Genomic DNA, 20748 nt, shown 5'->3' on the forward strand with positions numbered 1-20748 from the left:
TTCAAGATATCAAATACTTTTATTCATTTAAATGTCAAATTACAACAAATTGTTGTTGATAAACAATTTTTATATGGACCAATAACTAAGCAACAACTTCACATAAGAGTAATGTCACACTCAAACTAATGCTGTTGGGTATTTGAGCTTCATATTTATTATATTTTATATTATTTTATTTAATAATCACTAATAACTGAGTTTAGAGCTGAACTCAAACTTGATCTTTCAGTAAAATCACAGTTAAATCATTTCTATATGAGACTAACTGTGAATGTTAATCTTTGACTAATTTCACCAGTTATAAAATGATTGTGGGAAACGGGAAGACTCCTCTAGTGGTCATCAAGAGCACTTCATTATTTAATGTGACTTTTTTATTTTTGAAAATAATTTATAAGAAAAATGACTCATGACTCGTTGATTACTCTGTGAGGAAACAAACAAATATACAGAGTTTCTTAAACATTAATTTCTTAAATCTAACCATGACAGAAAATTTATAAACAATAAAATGTTGTTGTTGTTGTTTTTTTTAAAGATTTGATTAAAAAAAAGTGTACAGAGTAATAAACAAATTACAATTTAATAGTAAATGAAAAAATATATTTCTGAAAAAGAATAATGATCTTAACAATAATGTACATTTACCAATGATGGTTTAAATAATGTAAAGCTGTATATGTTGCTCTCTGCTGATAATTATATATATATGTAAAGTTAGTATTCCTCCAGGAGGCGCTCAACATAATGAATGTAATAAAACATGTATGGGCTGTGTCCGAAATCACCACTAGACCCTTAAATAGGCCATAATTTGAGGGAACAGCCATTTGTAGTGGTGTCCGACACCATAGTGGACGTTATTGAGTGCACTCATTCAATCCCACAATGCACCGCAATAACGAGTGTACGGCTGCGTCCGAAAGCTGATAAATGCTGCCGGACTCAATCCAAGGTCGGAAGACATCAAGACACGTCCGAATGCAATGTTAGCTCACTTGTCTCCTGGGTCACCGTGATTTTGCCAAGTACGTCATGTTCCAGGATCAACATATTTTGTTGATCCTGCATAACATTCCTGTCCCAAAATGTAGTCCTTACCCTATCCCTACCCCTAAACCTAACCCTACCCATAACTTTCCCTAAAACCAGAGGTAAATGACAGGTGAATAACACTGATGTTGAAGCACCTCACCCTGGGTCTAAGTCTAAACTTGACATAAACTGTCAACTTGTCTCTCAAATCTGATTGGTTGATTAGAAAGTTGTTCCAGGATCATGTGGTACTTGGTGAAATCACGTTCACTTGTCTCCATCTGATGGATTTTTGAAGGCAGCATAGATGTATCCTTCTCTGCCTTTAATATCCCACAATCCTGTGCTTTCCATTCTGTGACAGTTGAGCTAGAAAAATAAAGATGGCGTCTGAAAGCTGATAGGTCGTCAGGTTGTGTGTAAATGTACATTTTTGATCAACGATTTCCTCTTATGATGTCATTTCTAGCGAGAAATTACTGTTGTAGTCATTAAATATTCTCTCAGTTTCACTAAAGCTCGCTCTATTCTGCTGTAGATCATTAAACTGTTACGCTGCCTCAGAAGAGTGTCTGAAATCAGTTTTGAGACGTATCTTCGTACGCAAACGCTGCCAGCTGTCCCCCATCTTCACACAGATCTTCAACAGATCACTAGAGCTGTGTGAAGTTTCTTCCTGCTTCAAACGCTCCACCATCATCCCCGTCCCAAAGAAACCCAAAATCACTGGACTGAATGACAACTGACCTGTTGCCTTAACATCTGTGGTCATGAAGTCATTTGAAAGACTGGTGCTGGCCCGCCCTGGAGGACCTCACTGGACCCTTGCTGGAGCGTTTGATTAACAGGTCTGTGGATGATGCAGTCAACTTGGGAATGCATTATATCCTACAACATCTGGACAAACCAGGGACTTATGTGAGGATCCTGTATGTGGACTTCAGCTCGGCCTTCAACCCCATCATACCAAACATCCTCCTGTCCAAATGAACCCAGCTCCCTGTGCCCGCCTCCATCTGTCAGTGGATCACCAGCTTCCTGACCGACAGGCAAAATCCTCATCCAGCTCCTGCATAATCAGCACTGGTGCCCCCCAGGGGTGTTGTGGACTGAACACAGCGCCATCTAGTGGCTTTCTTGAGTAACAGACACAATCACTGGATCTCATTACAGATTCTGAGTAAATAACTCCTGATAACATGTGAGTTCAGGGTGAGCCACTAGATGGAGGTGTTGCTCCTCAGACGAGACCACAGAGACAAATCACACTAGAGATTTAAAGACTTTATCGTTCCCTGTTGGAGGAAATATTTTGGAGAGAACTCAGTTATTTACTTACAAAGAAAAGCTGAGATTCCTGTTAACTTTGAAGAAGTTGATGTTATACTAAAATATTTTTCATTTGATGGTGCTAAAAATCTTTTGTTTATATTTGATTTAATTATTATGATTGCCCGTTTCTATATTCATAAAGTCAAATGGAATGAAAAAATGCCAAATCATGAGATCCTTGACGTAATAATAAACAACAACAAAAAATATGTGCTGCTGCATGTGATCTGTAACACAAACTTAACACGGAATTGTATATTTTTCTAGCAGTAATTCTGCAACTAGAACATGTAACAGAGTTAGTTTTATGAGTTAATACAATATAAAAACTTTTTAAAATAATATTTTAGCTGTATATGCTGTTTATACTGGAATATATTGAAAGAAAAACAAACTAATTGGTATTATTAAAAATAAATAAATAAATAATGTTTTTATAGGCTAAAGCACCTGTGAAAAAGTAGAAATAAAGCTGTATACGGTACACTGCTGAAATATTTAAAATATACATAAACTTTTTATTCCTCTGAATAAATCATGAGAGACTCTTGAACCTCAGAGTGAGAAACTTTATTGATAAAGGCAAGAAAATGCATATAGCAAATATACAGCAGTAGTAAAGAGAGATCTGTGTCTCTCTATTCATTTTTTTTTTGTATCTGAGAGAAATATAAACAATAAAGGCTAATAAGATTTAAAATTTAATAAGATTTTAAACCATCAAGATAAGATATTAAGTTAAGTTATTTTCTGAGAGAAGTTATTAAAAAGAACAAAAACACACTTGAAGAACCCTTAAAGTTCAACGTTCTGCTTTAGATTTCGATACTTCCTGAAAAAGATGAACATAAAAAAGCCATAAATTAATAAATCTCACAGATGCTTGTACATGCAAAATCAGTTTGTGAGAAATGACATCATCAATCATGTACCTGATGTGTGAATATGTGCTTGATCTTGTTCAGCTCTTCTGGATCTGATGTCATAAACCACAATAATGACAGTAGCCACGCCCACCAGAGCAGAGAGGACCAATCGGATCACAGCTTCAGTAGGACCACAACAGTGGACAGAGTCTGAGGAATAAACACATCAAACTGAGATCAGATCAGTCAATAAACACTAATATCAGCGCTGACATCAACTAATATTTCTGAATACACAGAAATATGATCAAATCTAATCAACAATATTATATTCGGTTCCATGTGAGTTTTTATACGGTCTGTCATCTCAGACTATAAACTATTCAACAATTCAACATGTAAATAGTAGATAAGAATATTTAAAGGAGAAGAAAAATTATCTTTACTCACCATAGACAGAAACTCTGAATGCTTTTGATGAGAATCTTCTTCCTTTTGAAATCATCAGTAGTTTATAATCTCCAGCTTGTTCAGTTGTGGTGTTTGTGATGGTCAGAGATCCAGTTTGATTGTCCAGCTTCAGTCTGTCTCTGAATCTCCCATCAAGAACATCATCATATACAGTGATTCTGTCGAACCATTTATTGATTTCAGCTATTAAAGTGTTTTTAAACCTCCACTGAATCTCATAATAATCCTTCATTTCAGTAAGACCAGAGTTTAGAGAGACTGAATCTCCCTCCTTCACTGACACTGACTTCACTTCATCTGTCAAACACACAGAGAACAAACAGAAACAGGGTTTGCAAAGATTAATACTGTTAAATCACTTTATAATGGTTTACTAAATTGAATAGTTTAAAATGTACATAAAAAATAAACAATATAAAATAACAAAAACAAAATTGTGTATGAATTCATTAAAAAAAAAATCATTAAAAAACGTCTCGGGTTACTGGATGTAACCCTGGTTCCCCGAGAGAGGGGAACGAGACGCTGCGTCGAATACAACGCTACGGGGAATGCCTTCGGCATGCGTTATCTGAAGTCACTATACAACTATTCCAATCTGGATTGGTGTGCGTCATCGTGCGTCATGACGTTGCATGTGACGGTGACCCGGACGCTATATAAGGGTCACAGGAACAAGGAAATGACAGCTTCGAAAAAGGTTCAAAGCAGCTGTTCTCAGGGCGCCCCGAAGGTGGGGAGAGGGGACGCAGCGTCTCGTTCCCCTCTCTCGGGGAACCAGGGTTACATCCAGTAACCCGAGACGTTCCCCTTCGTTACGGGGAACTCCCGCTGCGTCGAATACAACGCTACGGGGAACGAGTACCAGCTAGCCCCCACCGAGAACAGGCGCCCCTGGTGTGAAACATCTGGCACACTCAAGAGCACTAAAGCAAGGGAGAGTGAAAGATCCAACTGTGCTAAGAATTTTATTCTTTCTTGTTTGGTGTACAAAGGGAAGGTCGCATCAGCAACCTCGATATTAAGGTCCAAGTAGATAGGCCTGATTAATGACAGGCAGAACACTTAACTCCTAACACCCTTTTTAGTGGATAATCTCTGGAAGCCTAAGAGGCTCTCTTGCTTACACCGTACATGCAACGAAGGATGAAGAGCTGAGGAATTTTTAGAATAGCCTCCGGTACCTTGGTCACCGGGGAGAAATATCTCAAAGAAAGCTAACAAACTCCCATTTAATACCCTATATAGATATACTCTGCGGAGCCGAATAAAGGCTCTAAGCAATTTAATATGATAGCCTGCAGAGACAGGGTTCATCCAGATTTTGACGCAGCATACAGAGGCAGAAAGCACTCTGAAGGTGAGGATCATTGCTAAGGACAGGGGAGAATTTATAGAACCCACTATACTAAGAATTTTATTCTTGTCTTTTTTGGTGTAAAAAAAAGGCTGAGTTAACAGCCTCAGAAGTGAGGTCCAATATATACATATGCCTAAAAAGGCAGGACACTGACTCCAAGGCACCATTAGTGGATAACCCTAAAAGCCTAGAAGGCTCTCCTGTCACACTTATAGCAACGAAGGATGAAGAGCCAGAGGAAATCATAAGATAGCCTCCGGTACCCTTATTGGTGACCGGGGAAATTTCCTACTAGAAAGCTAACAGATTTCCAAAATATGTAGATTTTCTTTTAATCTAAATACACTTATCCCGCAGAACCGACAGGGGCTTTTCTTTCCACAGACCTGTCAGCCTGCAAGGATAACAGGATTCATCCTAGAAGGCTACAGGGAAATATGGAGGTCATGGGACGACCCGGGTGGACCACCCTGAGAGCATACGGAGGCCGTAGGCGCCATAGCGGCTCTGAGCGTGGACGAGAGGTCCCGATTAGAGTATAGAAGAATCCCAGTACTGAAGCCATAGGGCAGTAAAAGGCTGGGTCCAGCTAACTCAATTAAAACTTCCTGAGCCGGGGAGTTCTGGAGGTAGCTGATCTGATGACCTCGGCCACCAGATCACCCTATTCGAGAAGGCCAGAGTGGTTTTTCGAGAATAAGATCTACTCAAAATCCTCTGACCCTCCAGAACTCCAGGGAGTAGAGCGACCGGGGGAAAAGGCGTACAGACGTTGCCTCAGCCACGTCTGTACCATGGCCTCCAGACCCAACGGGGCTGGATGCGAGAGAGAGAACCAGAGCGGGCAATGAGAATTCTCATGAGAAGCGAATAAATCTACCTCCGCCTGGCCGAACTTCTCCCATATAAGCTCCACCACCTCGGGGTGGAGCCTCCATTCCCCTGGCCTGGGCCCCTGCCTCGACAGGGTGTCTGCTCCCACATTATCAACCCCAGGTATATACATGGCCCTCACAGAGAGAAATTTGTCCTTAGACCATAATAGAATATGATGGGCCAATTTGCACAGAGGACGAGACCTCAAGCCCCCCTGATGGTTGATGTAGAAGACCACCGATATATTATCAGACCTAACAAGGACCTGATGGCCTCTGAGGTCTGGAAGGAAATGCCTAAGGGCAAAGAATACTGCCAGCATCTCCAGGCAACTGATGTGCCATGCGAGGTGATGGTCCTTCCAGACCCCGCGGGTGTACCGGCCCTCCATGACCGCACCCCAGCCCATGCGGGAAGCATCCGTGGTCAGAATTTTTCTGGGACACGAAGCTCCAAGCACCTGGCCTTGGGACAGGAACCGTATGTCTTTCCATATGACTAGAGAACGAGGTTATCTGGACGTAACTCTAATCGTACGGAAGGGGTTGCCCCTTGGGGAAAACCCCCTGGTCCTGAGCCACCACTGTAGGGCCCTCATATGAAGCAAGCCGAGTAGAATCACTACTGATGCGGTTGCCATAAGGCCCAAAATTCTTTGAAAATGTTTGACAGTGATGGCCTGGCCTAACCTGATAGCTCTAACTGCAGCCACGATACTTTAAATACGTGGCTGGGTCAAGTGAACTTGCATAGATTGCGAGTCCCACTCAGCTCCAAGAAATTTTATTCTTTGAAGAGGAGACAGAGAACTTTTCTTGACATAGAGCCTTAGCCCCAAGCACTGAAGATGACGCAAAACAACATCTCGATGTTGGATTGCTAGCGTCTCTGGTTCTGCCAGAATAAGCCAGTCATCTAATAATTTAGGATGCGGTTCCCCTGAAGTCTCAGTGGAGCAAGGGCAGCATCCATACAGAAAGTGCAAGGGGATAGAGTTAGGCCGAAAGGAAGAACCCTATATTGGTAAGCTTTTCCCCCCAAAAGCGAACCTAAGGAACTTCCTATGATAATGGATGATGAAGTTATGAAAATAAGCATCCATGAGATCTATTGTCACAAGCCAGTCTTCAGATCTGATTTGCTGAATGATACTGGGTATAGTGAGCATATTGAAACTAAATCTCCTCAAAGATTTATTCAATACTCTAAGATCTACAATAGGATGAAGTCCACCATCCTTTTTCGGAACAATGAAGTAACGGCTGTAAAAACCTGAATCCCTCTCCTGATTAGGGGCAATTTCTATTGCTTTTGCTAAAAGAGATTCAACTTCATTTTCCATCACCTGGCGCTGATGTGAGAAAACCAGTGTGTGAAATACCCCGTTAAAATCGGGTGGTCTTACTTTAAACTGGATTTTATATCCTTTAACTATACCCAGGGTCCATTTAGATATATTCGGAAGGCCTGACCAGGCGTCTAAACAATCTACAAGAGGAATCAATTTCTCTGGGTTAGTCTCAGGTGATATAATGTGCTTATCGGTGGTCTGAAGCAGTTTACTGGCAGGACGTAACCGATGAATAATCTAATAAGGAGATCAGTCCCTCGAGACTGACCTCAGGTTTTGAGATTCGGTGACCTGAAGCGATAGACCGGCAGGAACTAACCGAAAATAATATGAAGTGCCCATAAGGGTCCGCATTTTTACGCCAGGACCTCATAGTTTATTGATTTATTTTTCTTAGCCCGAAAGGCAGTCCTCAGACCTGACTTCGGGGTTTTTTTTTTTTTTTTTATGAGAACGTCTCCTCTGACCCTGAGCCCTGTACAGGGGGAAGGGGAGGGGAAGAGGTGACTTCCCAGAATATGAGGAGCTGGTGACTGTCATCCATATAAGCCTTCCCTACCAAATTCGAGATAATATTTATATTAGCTCCACTTTAATTTTAGAGGGACGTGTCTGAGTCATCAGAGGTAATACGATATCTGGGAGAAATATTCTTCTACCCCCTGCATCATTAAATTCCCCTTTAATTTTCCTCTTCAATTATTCCACAATCTCAGTACCTCAGTATGGAGATCGTTTGAAAAAGGAAGACTCTGACACAAGGATTTTGACTGGGTTTGCGGGAAGCACTCTTTTTAGACGCTTCCTTCTTATTAAATTACCAAACATTTAATTTCATTACAGCCCCAGTCTTTCTCCAGCAACTCCTCATAATGTGGTGAATATTCGTGGTTCAGTGTTGATAGTATCTGACTCCTCAGAATCAAATAAATCAAACACCGGGTCTTTAACACGGTCGGAAGAAGCCGCAGTGACGCGGGCTTCCGAACCGTGCGCGAGACCTGTAAACACTGCTCCACGTGCGAACCCAATGCAAACAGACAACGCGCTGCCTCGACAGACGCGAGCTGATGCACTAGGAACGCAAGCCTATTTTATTATTTTTAAACAGGCTCAGGCGGGAGCGGAAGAGTAAACTCAGAGTCTACACCCTGCAGACCTGTAATCTACGCGCTGCCTCGGCAAACGCGAGATCCAAGCCACTATAGATTCTGTATTGCAATGCAGACATTAATCTACGCGCTGCCTCGGCAAACGCGAGATTAGTCACAGAATCTTTATTGCAGAGTAGCCGTAATCTACGCGCTGCCTCGGCAAACGCGAGATCCCAGTCACAGAATCCTTTCAGTTTGCACAAAATAGACAGTGCCCTCGAGAACTGTCCGTGCAAGCTCCGCTCACAACCCAACACCACAAAGCAAGTGTGCGCCATCCTTGCTTCTTTAATTTTTCTTAAATCAAGGAGACGCACACTGCCTTCGCCATAGTAGATTTGACAGACAACACCAAATAAGACGTACAGTTTGACATAGAACGCTGCTGAAGAACAGAAGCTGTCATTTCCTTGTTCCTGTGACCCTTATATAGCGTCCGGGTCACCGTCACATGCAACGTCATGACGCACGATGACGCACACCAATCCAGATTGGAATAGTTGTATAGTGACTTCAGATAACGCATGCCGAAGGCATTCCCCGTAGCGTTGTATTCGACGCAGCGGGAGTTCCCCGTAACGAAGGGGAACAGGTATAAACTTTTTTGAACTCACCAAAGACAGCGAGAATGAACCTCTTGTTCTCACTGTTGATCAGTAGATCATAATCTCCAGCATGTTCAGTTGTGGTGTCTGTGATGGTCAGAGATCCAGTTTGATTGTCCAGCTTCAGTCTGTCTCTGAATCTCCCATCAAGAACATCATCATATACAGTGATTCTGTCGGCCATTACATTGATTTCAGCTATTACAGTGTTTTCATCTCCAAACCTCCACTGAATCACATCATCATCCTTCATTTCAGTAAGATCAGAGTTTAGAGAGACTGAATCTCCCTCCTTCACTGACACCAGTCCTGAATAACCAAACACACACACACACACACACACAGGGTTCATCACAGATTTAGATGATCAGTTAATGATTTATAAAAGTAAATAGTTTGACATTTAAATGTGAAATTAATATCATCATTAAAAACCAAAAGCAAAATGGAGTTTGAATTATTAATTGTATCTTTGTACTGATTAAAATATAAAACAAGTGAAACTGATATTTAACTCACCAATGACAGTGAGTGAATTCATAAAAAAAAAATCTTTAAAATAAAGGTGTAAATGTTTTTGAACTCACCAAAGACAAAGAGCCAGAACATCTTGATCTCACTGTTGATCTGTAGATGATATTCTCCTTCATGTTCAGCTCTGGTGTTTGTGATGGTCAGAGATCCAGTTTGATTGTCCAGCTTCAGTCTGTCTCTGAATCTCCCATCAAGAACATCATCATATACAGTGATTCTGTCGGCCCGTTTATTGATTTCAGCTATTAAAGTGTTTTCATCTCCAATTATCCTCCACTGAATCACATCATCATCCTTCATTTCAGTAAGATTAGAGTTTAGAGAGACTGAATCTCCCTTCATCACTGACACTGAATCAGCAAACACTCCTGAAGAACAGAGTTTTTCACAGATTAAAGCTTTAAAATCACTTGATGTTGGTTTGATGAAGCTTCACTGAAATACTTTTAATCATTTAAATGTGAAATTAATAATATTCTGCAGCAGTTCAAAGACAAAAGAGGAAGAATGAAAAGAGAAATAGATTTATATATGGAACAATAACTAAAAAAGACACTTTTACTTTAATGTTTAATGTCACACTAAAACTAAAGCTGTTGAGTATCTGAGCTTCATATTTACATTATTTAATACTACAGGGCCGTTGAATGCTTGAATCTGATTGGTTGTCGAATGTTCAAGGTGTGCAATTATTCTCAGGGAAACGCACGGCTAAAGTAGTTCCAGGTCTCGACCGCATTACAGTTCCATATCACTGCGCGTAGTTGATTGTAATAACGGAGAATAGGATAAAATTCATAACAAGAAAAAACATGCAGCCCCATGCGCTTGATTTTCGATGTCTAACTTCACAATCAATGGAAACATGCAGTTTAATTTGAATAAATAAAGTATATAGTCCTACTCCTATCTATAATCAATAGAAATTTCAACTGAATAAACTGATAGTCCTGCTCTGTCCTGCTGCACAGGTTTTCGTAATTATTGCAGATAATATAACAAATAAGACCCTGCGTGGGTGATGCCTATGTGTAGGGGTGAACACTGGGTAGTGGGCACTCTTTCTACACTTAGCAGTCGAGCAGCATGAGCCAGCTTTATTGTTTTCGACCTTGGATGAGTGTGACACACAGAGAGGGTAGTGTTTACATGTAGGTGTGGGCACTGGGTAGTGGACACATTTCCTACATACAGAACACCTTCGGCCTGAGCCTGAATATGACCAGACATAATGCTCTTCTTGAGATTTATGTGGGCAGCCGTGAAAACGGCGTTTGTGTGCAGGCGAGCGAGTTGAGAAACCGGCTCGTTGGCTGCTGAATACACTCTTCGAATCGCCTCTGCTGGGGGGACTGAGAGAGCGAGTCGTGCCGATTCCGATGGCGGTCCGGCCGCAGCGGGACTTAGCCATCGCCGCCTTCCTACCATCGCCGCCTTCCTAGGGGGGCTAGGAAGACTTAGCAGGCTCAAGTAGTATAATTTATATCTGCCACCAGAGCCAGGATGGAACACGGGTCTCTGGCGCAAAAGCCTAGATTTCACCACAGGGGAGAAATGACGTAAGCTTTCACTTAGCTTGAGCAGATAAGAGAGCGTCATGCGAGTCACGCGGAAAACATCGGCATGGGCTCATATGTTTAAACGCTCAAATACTCAGGCCCCGCCATTTGAACGGGAGGGCGCGAGGGGCGGGTTCGCTTTCTGAACGTAAGAAAGCTGGCCGCGAGCTCACGATGCACGCGTCGCGGGGGTTCCCCCGGCTTGCATTCATGAACAGGATCGCATTCCGGTGGTCTCTGCAGGCGGCGCTTTTCGGCGCGACCCGAACGAGAGAGGCGGAAGCGGGGTCCGTGATGGAAAAGGCTAGTCGAGCCTGCAGGGTCAACATTGAGCCACAGGAAATGCGAGGCATTTTTAAAAAAACGCCTCACGCTCTTTTAGAAGAAGAGAGAGTGTGTGTCGCAGAAAAAGGATATTGACTCCGAATAGCATAGCAGGCATGGATGGCTGAAGGCGGCGAGAAATCGTCCGGCTTCTTCAGACTCTTTCCTCTGCTTGCTAGTCGCTTGCTTCGGTGGCGGCGGTGGCGGCTTCTCCCAGAGATCCAGCGATGCGTAGGTCTTCGCTGAAGAGATGAAAATCAGGTAAGCAGTCCCCGAGCCCATCCTTTTATACGCTAAGCCATGCCCATTCTGGCGGGCTGTGATGCGTGAGGGCGTGTGCTAGTGCTACGCAGGGCAGCCAATGAGCACGCTAGATAGCCTGCTATAGGTCTGCTGCACTGTGTTGACAATAAATACAAAAATTAAGGATAATTTTTTGGCTTCATATCTCGAGAAAAGATAACTTTACCCGTAGCGTAAGCAACTTACGCAATACAAGAGAACCTCTCGTAAGAGAACAAAAGAGTTACTGGCATGTATGCACATAAATCACTGTCACACACACACACACTCTTGGAGTAATATTAAGTTACTTCATAATACATTTTCAACTAGCAGAATATTACAGAATCACGATACACAATCTCACTTGTAGCCATGTCTTTTAAAGGGGACCTATTATGCAAAATTCACTTTTGTATGGTGTTTGGACATAAATGTGTGTTGGCAGTGTGTGTACACATCCACCCTACAGTGATAAAAATCCACTCACTCCTTTTTTTTTTAATCCCCATAAATCATAAGCAGTCTCTCCAAACGACCTGTTTTCAGAATGTGGCTTTAGTGACATCACTAAAGCCACAGGCCCCGCCCACGAGTGTTGACTGACATACCATTATAACTTAGACCCGCCCTGATCGAGTTCACTGCGAGTTGTACACATCAGCCATTGCTGCAGCAATGCACTCACGAGAAGCGGCGATGCATCTCCCAAGCGTTGAAGGTGTTGTAGCTGGATGTATTCATTCACATAGCTCTCTCTATTTACTCTTGAAATCTGCCAGCCATTGAAGACGAGGTGGATTCATTTTGTTTTCAAAGAAAATGCTCCCTCAACTCAACAGAAATTTATGTAAGTTACTTATGCACTTCTTATACTGTTTACTCAGCTCTAACAGTGATTTTCTGAAGAAAAACTGATGCTTCATCTTTTGTGTGACATACAGTAAACTTTATTAAACTCATCAGTATATTTTGTGTCATCATTCAGACAATTCAGATCGTCAGACAGAGTCCGACAGTAGGCTTGCATTAATAGTGTATATACAAGCAATGCCAAATAGGTTATAATCGTAATTAAACTAAACTATACCTGTTCCAACTCCATACAGCATATATTCTCTGACTCTGTAGGCATTTTTATGGTCGAAATGAACACCATTACTGTGACTGTCTGTTTTATTATTATCATCTTCCCTGTTCTGGCTCTGATAGCGGGATTCGCGGCTGCTTTGTCACGGTTGTTGAATGCATTGTTTCCTTCTTGCCTCGTGTCGTTGTTGTTTATGTGTGAGTGGGCGTTGTCCCGCTCACGTGTCTGTCAGCGCTCCAGCTGATCATCATCATCATCACAATCACTGTTCACAGCTGCGATTCATTTCCATTCCCTATATATACTCACACCATTCTCTGTTCCAGTGTCGGATTGTTTGTTGAGGTCCTGTGATTGCCGTGTCTGTGTTTCCCGTGGAGTTGCCGTGTCTGTGTTCGCCTGCCTTGTCTTCCTGCCGTTCTTGTTCTTCGTCATTGGGTTCACCGCACTCCAGCACCGGGATCGGGATTCATCACCGTCACAGCACCAGCGCACCACAGACCATCAAGTCCCTGCACGAGCCTGAGTCGCCGCCCTCCGTTGTTCTGAACTGTTTGTCTGACCCTTTTTGAGCTTAATAAACACTTTTGAGAACCTGCAACTGTTTCCAGTTTTGTCCAACCATGACATGCTTAGGCTCCGCCCCCTGTGCCGTGAACCAGCAGCTCATTAGCATTAATGGAGAAGCACTAAAACGTTTTTCACAGACCCAAAAAATGATGGTTTAAACGTGCTGTAAATAAAATTCTGTTGGGTATTTTGAGCTAAAACTTCCCATACACACTCTGGGGACATCAGAGACTTATTTTACATCTTGTGAAAAGGGGCATAATAGGTCCCCTTTAACTATTATAATATTTCGAAGGGCAAAAACAGGAACTTTTAATTGGCTTTACATCATCAACTGTCACTTTAGCACGAGGCCCTGTGCAGTCGCAGACTTGGTACTGTCAGTAGCATAACGTTATAGCATTACCTCCCCAAGCCTGAGCTAACTCAATCACGTCAAGCTAGGTGGTTGTGGTTTCAGATAGCCAGGCTCCTCAGCTCCACCCACGCTCCGCCTCTTTGCCCATTTTCTGCTATCCGGGAGTGACACAAGGCCAAGATGGCGACGGCCGGCTCCGCCCACTTTAGGCTTCAAAAATGCTCTTCAGAAACCTGCGGGTGACGTCACGGACACCACATCCATATTTTTTTACAGTCTATGGTCGTGACCTCATTACCACCTCGGGTGTGCGTTATTTTTCTAATAGTTCAACGGGCTGTCGTCACTTATTCCTTACTTATTAAATCAATCCATAATAACTGACTTTAGAGCTGAATTCAAACTTGAACTGACAGTAAAATCACAGATTAATTATTTCTATATGAGAATAACAGTGTTGATCCTCTCTTATTTAACCAGTAATTTATCACATGGTACCAGAACAGAAACAACTGAAACCATAAAATCACATTTAAAGCTCAACAACCAAACGCCAGGTTTTTTTTAAAAATAGATATAGAATAGAAGAGAAAAAAGAAAAGAAAGTGTTAGTATTAACTTAATATAACAAAAGAATAACAAGCACCACTTAAATGTCCAGCCCGCAGAAGTCACACTTACCCTGTAACAAGAGTATATTTCTCCAGTGTTTAAGCAAAAGTTTCAATAGTTTTAGTTCTCAGTGGACTTTTGTTAAAAGAAAGTCCTGTAAAAATGCACAGATATGGACCCTATAATTTTTAAAAAGCCTATATTTATTGGTATACTGTTATTACAAAACGGTTGTTAAAAGAAAGTAGGGGAGAGCCGGGACAGTTGAAACACTTTTCAGATAAATGTCGTTTTCTAAGGTAAGGTTACAGCTAGATTTTTTATTTTTTTGTGATTAACAACTCACATATGTGTTCTCTTAGTATCATGTTTTATTCTGTACAAATGTAGAATAATTTAAGTAAAATTAGACTTTGAACAGTAGTTGTGCTTTGTTTCAATCGTCCCGCCTGAGCAGGACGATTGCAACACAGGGGTGGGACGGATGAAACATAACAGTTTAAACGGCAACTATTCATCTAATGCTTGTTTTTGTGAACAATACCTGACAAGTAACTTATGTACATATTGTTACAAACATATTTTGTAATTTATTTTAATTTAAAGGTTCATATTAACCATTTTTGTTATATCACCCAATAAACAATAGGCGATAAGCCTATGCGCATTTTGTAATCTTTCTAATAGGCTATTGCAACACAGTCTCACCCCCACGAAGACAGACAAACAATTAAAATTAGTCGTTTACAATTAAAATTAGTCATATTGAGTGTTTGCTAGTTGAATAGCCTGTTATTATGAAGAAAACGAGGTCAACCGGAAGACGATAAATGAAATTTATTGAAGATTGAAGATTGGAAAATTGATGATTATTACCGAGATAGCATGTGTTGCGTAATTGAAAATTAATTTGCATTAAAAGAAACACAAGTCTAGAAACGGTATATGATTCTATGAACAGTATCAGGCAGGTTTAACTGGCAGGACGCGCTGTCGGGACGGTTTAAACACTTGTTTCAACAGCGCCTCCTGCCATTTAAAGGCCGTGTTGCAGGGTTAATTTTTCAACGAATTTGTGCAATTTACTTGTTGGTAATAAACATTTAAACTGTTATGCATTGTATTTTATGTTGTTGGGTATCACAAAACGGAATATAATACGAAAAAGTAGGTACTATCTTACAGCGGTTTGCAACGACTCTCCTTTCCCCCACAATGCATTGCATTACGTCACGTTGGGGAGAGAATTTACCAAAGCCTGACTTGAGAGCATTGAGAGTGACTAGAGAGACGAGTAGCAGACGAGAGTATTCAGATAGCGCAGATTATAGATAAATAGATAAATGCATAGATATAGATAGATATATAGACTAGACAGACAGACAGATAGATAGATAGGCTAGTATAGAGAGAGATAGGTTGACAGCCAGATAGCATAATGTTAGCATAGATAGCTAGCAGCTAGATAGATAAATATATAGAAATATATAGGTAGATTGACAATAGTGAACTACTGTGTTTGTGCTTGTGTAAAAACTCAGGATGCTGAGTGAGGCACGTCACATCTGGTCGCGGGGTGAGCTCCTCAACCAGCGACCAAAACGCACTCACTTCCCTACAGCACAAGCTTTCCAACGTAGTTTCCATGGGACGGCACCGCCGGCACCCACACAAGCACCTGCCAAACACAGCGACAGACACGCGGCGGCTACGTTTGCAATAGCCGGAGGAAGAGATAAAAACTTAGAAACACCCATATAGCTAGCATGATGCCTTCTATTTCTAGATGACAAAGACAAAGTTTACCAGAACTACGACACTATGACAAAGGTTACCGGTACTTATCTGAACTAACGTCATGATCACTGCTTAGATATAAAGAAAACGTTGATTTTTCACTCGGTGCTATTCAAAGACAGTAAAAAATATATGTGTCGTTATTGTGCACTTCTGCTCGTAGACTAGCTCCTGTGCTCATTGCTGCATTGCTAAATCAACTCACCAGGACGTTTCACCAACTCTCCACTCATTCTCCTTGGACCATGCATTTAATTATTAAGTATTTACGACATTGTGGTGCCGTTCAAGTGCGTTCAACTCATAAATACGATCTATACGAGATGTCTTGAATGCACCATAATACTAGGCTGAGGCTACCTTTCCTCCACTTCTCCCCAACGTAACGTCATCACCGAATTGCAGAAAAAAAAACTTTAATACCAAAAACGTAAAAAAATGGTCTTTAAGACCATTTTTGAGACATTTTAAAAATGATATACATATCTTGAGTGATTTATGTACCCATTAATCGACAGTGGTGGTTAACCTGCAACATGGGCTTTAAACCTCTTTTGCCCTTAAACTAAAAAACACTGATATTGCACACTTAAAGGATAATCCCTTCTGTCCACCCTGTTACCTCTGTGTTTTTTTGAGTTAATAAAATAAGTTCAACAAATGTTATGCATATCTTTGTGGTTACTTTTAGGGAACGGAATGGCAATATGAAATTATTTAAAAATGGGACAAAATTCCATTGAAATGTCTTTTTATTCTAAAGAAATGTGTTGAAATTACCACTGTGCCTTAAAATACAATAACTTTTTTCATGATAATACTTGTTGATGAACACTTTGTTAAAATACATTTGCAGGGTAAAGTGAGGGACATCTTAGCTCTCTAAAATGTAAATATTTCAATAACTGTGTATCCAAAACATTTATTAATTGATATGAGAATGTCCGGGTAACAGGGTGGACATTTGGCCTTTGCATGTGTGAAGAATTTGGTCAAAATTATTAAAGAGTAATTTCCTGAGCTGGACCAATATATTTTTCTTGTAGTATAAAAAGCCATTCTTCAGATAAAATTATTAAATCATGGACATTTTAACTTTTTTTCTAGAAATTTACCAAGCTGAAATGGCACCGAATAGTAGGAATGACCCTACTGTGACTGTCCCGCGAGACCTTTTTTTTACTGTCTATGCGCTAGACTCGCGTCCTTGTACGGCAAAGTGGTTGTCGCCATCTTCTTCTTCTTCTTCTTTAAATTTATTGGCGGTTGGCATGCCAATTTGGTGCATTACCGCCACCAACTGTTTGGGGTGTGGAGCTTCAATGCGGATTTATAAGCTAACATATATATAAAAAACAAAATAATTAAAAAAATTAAATAAATGTATATATTCTTGGTTGTTCTTAAGGTTGTCGCCATCAAGTGTCCGGGAGTGTGCTAACGCTTCAGACTCAAATATCGAGCGGAAGTTTATACGCGGTTGTGAAGTATCTGAAAAAATAGATCCACTATAGCAAATAACACGGATTGAAATCATACATTGCGCTGATATATTTGTTTTTAATCATCAACGAACACCACTAACCACTCGGTGAGTTGCACAGTTTTGAAAACGAACGTTAAGGGTTGTTTTAAGGACATGTTCGTGCATGCCCGTAGCCAGCCACTCTGAAGCGGTCAAAGGCGATTCTAAACGAGTCAAAAAGTCGAGACAGGACCCATCATTAAAATATCTGTGTCCACCACTCTAGTTCATCCAAAACAAACTACAAAATAGACTCAAGGTGTTAAATACCGGAATTATCCTTTAAGGGTGTGTTGCAGTACTAATACACCTGCCGTATTATCATTACAATGGCACATGAAACAATAAATACAACTTGTCAGTCAAAAAAAAGTTCTGCACGAAAGAATTCAATTACCGCACTCAAAAACAGCTTTACGGCTTTAACTCCAAAACGGCATGATGTAAAGAAGAAATGTTTTCGCGGGTATGGTAGGCATTGCATGCTGTAAGTGCTAACGAAATTTGACGTACATGACGTGAGTGGTTTTCAAGGAAATCTCAGCGTTTCATCCGTCCCGTGTTTCCATCGTCCCGGCTCTCCCCTACTGTATAAATGCAGATACGTACACTATAATTTTTAAAAGCCTATATGTATTGGTATACTATTATTACAAAACGATTTACAGTGTATATTCTCGCTAAATTGCTCCCAAATGTAAGATTGTTGTATTATAATAGTAGAATAAGTAACGCTTAGTTCTAAAATACCGACAATATACATAATTTGTTAATTCCTCTGGTTATTACCACTTTATTCCTAAAACTTTACATGTTGTACACTATAATTAACAAATTGTCTGAAGAGTTTGAATCTGACAGTTATGTGACATCACTGAACATTGCAAATCCCAAATGTGGGACTGTATCACTCAAAAGGTTTACTCACTGGAGACATAGAGCCTGAACCTCTTGATCGCACTGTTGATCAGTAGTTTATAATCTCCTTCATGTTCAGGTCTGGTGTTTGTGATGGTCAGAGATCCAGTTTGTTTGTCCAGCTTCAGTCTGTCTCTGAATCTCCCATCAAGAACATCATCATATACAGTGATTCTGTCGGCCGTTACATTGATTTCAGCTATTACAGTGTTTTCATCTCCAAACCTCCACTGAATCACATCATCATCCTTCATTTCAGTAAGATTAGAGTTTAGAGAGACTGAATCTCCCTTAATCTCAATCTCAATCACATCATCACCAATCACTCCTGAAGAACAGAGTTATTCACAGATTAAAACTTTAAAATAACTTGATGTTGGTTTGGTGAAGCTTCACTAAAATACTTTTAATCATGTAAATGTGAAGTGATTAATATTCTGCAGAAGTTCAAAGACAAAAGATGAGGAATGAAAATGAGAAATAATTAAACAGTTTTATATAATCAAGTGACTTTAATCTCAAATAAGAGTGTTATCTCTCAGGAAAATCACACATTATTTGTTTCTATAGGAGAATAACAGTGAATGTTAATCCTTTCTGACTAATTTAACCAGTAATTTATCACATCAGAACAGAAACAACTGAAACCAGAAAAACACATTTAAAACTCACCATCCAGACGCCACAAACACAAACAGAGCAAAACTAATTTGAGAAACATTTTCTTCATCGGTTCACTGAAAAGCCCACGATAGTAACTCTTAATGTCTGAAACACTCAGATTGCTCTGAAAGACTGAACTGAGATATTTATCTGGTTGTGTGTGAATCCTCCCCCAACCTCAGTTAGTTTCCGCTCACACATCCGTCTCCTTTAACATCACGAAAATCAACAAGCTTTTGCTGATCTTACATTTTCAAATGAATTCTGGCCCTGAATGAAAACTAATAGCAGAAGAGTGAAATATTGGATTAGATATCTGTATCTACTGGTGTGTTATTTAGTGCTGTGAGCTGTCAATCATATTTGACCTCTGACCTGTGACTCTTATTTGACTGTTGATGGATTCACTTTATTTCAGTGTAAAGATGTTTTGTGTGGAGTAGGGGTTGCACGACTACTGATTTCTGCTAGTCGATTTCTTATCAAAACAATACTCGAGTTACTCGACTACTCGTCCTTCATGCTACTGTAAATGAAAAGACATGAAATAGCTAGATCTTATCAATAAACATTTATTAATGCATAGCCTAATGCAACAATTACATAAGTAAACTCTCAAAACATTATAATTATGACATTTCATTTTTAAATTTGCATGTAACAGTCTAAAGCCAAATAAATAGCCGTTCTTGCCTTTCATTTCAGACGTCTGCTTCTAGGGGCCGTTCACATATCGCGTCTTTTTCGCGCTCAAGGTCGTTATTTCAAATGTAGGCGCGCGGCGAGCGCACTCATAATGAAAGCAACATGGTGCGCTAGTTTTTCCAGGCGGGTTTTTCCTTCTCATCTCCAGAAATGTCTAGTAGTAAAGATAATGCAAGGGCTAGAAATAAATGAATCCTTTGCTGAATGATACTTCCTCGTCGTCATCATGGAGAGCGCAGTTTGGTTGCATAGCAACGACAGACGCCACGGGAGCGCAAGCGCTTGTAGGAGACAGTGGCACGGCCGCGCGCGCGTGTCTAAGTTTTTAGACACAATATGTGAACGGCCTCTTACAGAGTTGGCCAATTACATTATTTTTGCCATCCTTGATGAAATACTTCCACACATCTGACATGTGGTGTCTGTTGGTGACGTTCGCCATTTTTAATTCATTTATGGTTAATGGACGCTCGAGTAGTCGATTGTTTCCAACAGCGTCGACTAGTGGTTGAAGTAGTCGATCTATCGACTACTCGACTAGTCTATGCAAGCCCTAGTGTGGAGTGGAAGATTGTGAGCTTCTTATTAGCAGGAGAGAAAATGAAGAAACGCTTCAGCCACAAACTACTGACACACACAGAGACGACAAACATCCAGCAGAAGCTGTTTATCCACCGACAGATCAAACCAGACACACAGATGTTTGTACTGATAAAATAAAAGAGAAAAACCATTGCAGGGTCCATTTTGACAAAAAA

At 40.6% G+C, this 20748-nt stretch overlaps 1 protein-coding gene across 1 annotated transcript; it reads right to left on the minus strand.

Annotated features, from left to right (window-relative positions):
- Window positions 1–3185: 3185 nt before the first annotated feature.
- On the minus strand, window positions 3186–13277 carry LOC307170528 (uncharacterized protein; the record flags this gene model as incomplete). Its single annotated transcript, XM_079891652.1, has 6 exons — window positions 3186–3202; window positions 3303–3446; window positions 3687–4004; window positions 9063–9362; window positions 11320–11460; window positions 13154–13277. The coding sequence occupies 6 exons, from the start codon at window positions 13275–13277 to the stop codon at window positions 3186–3188; spliced, it is 1044 nt and encodes a 347-aa protein (XP_079747778.1).
- Between the last annotated feature and the right edge of the window lie 7471 nt (window positions 13278–20748).

Source organism: Squalius cephalus (assembly GCF_949319135.1).
Source record: "Squalius cephalus genome assembly, chromosome: 13".
NCBI lineage: Eukaryota > Metazoa > Chordata > Actinopteri > Cypriniformes > Leuciscidae > Squalius > Squalius cephalus.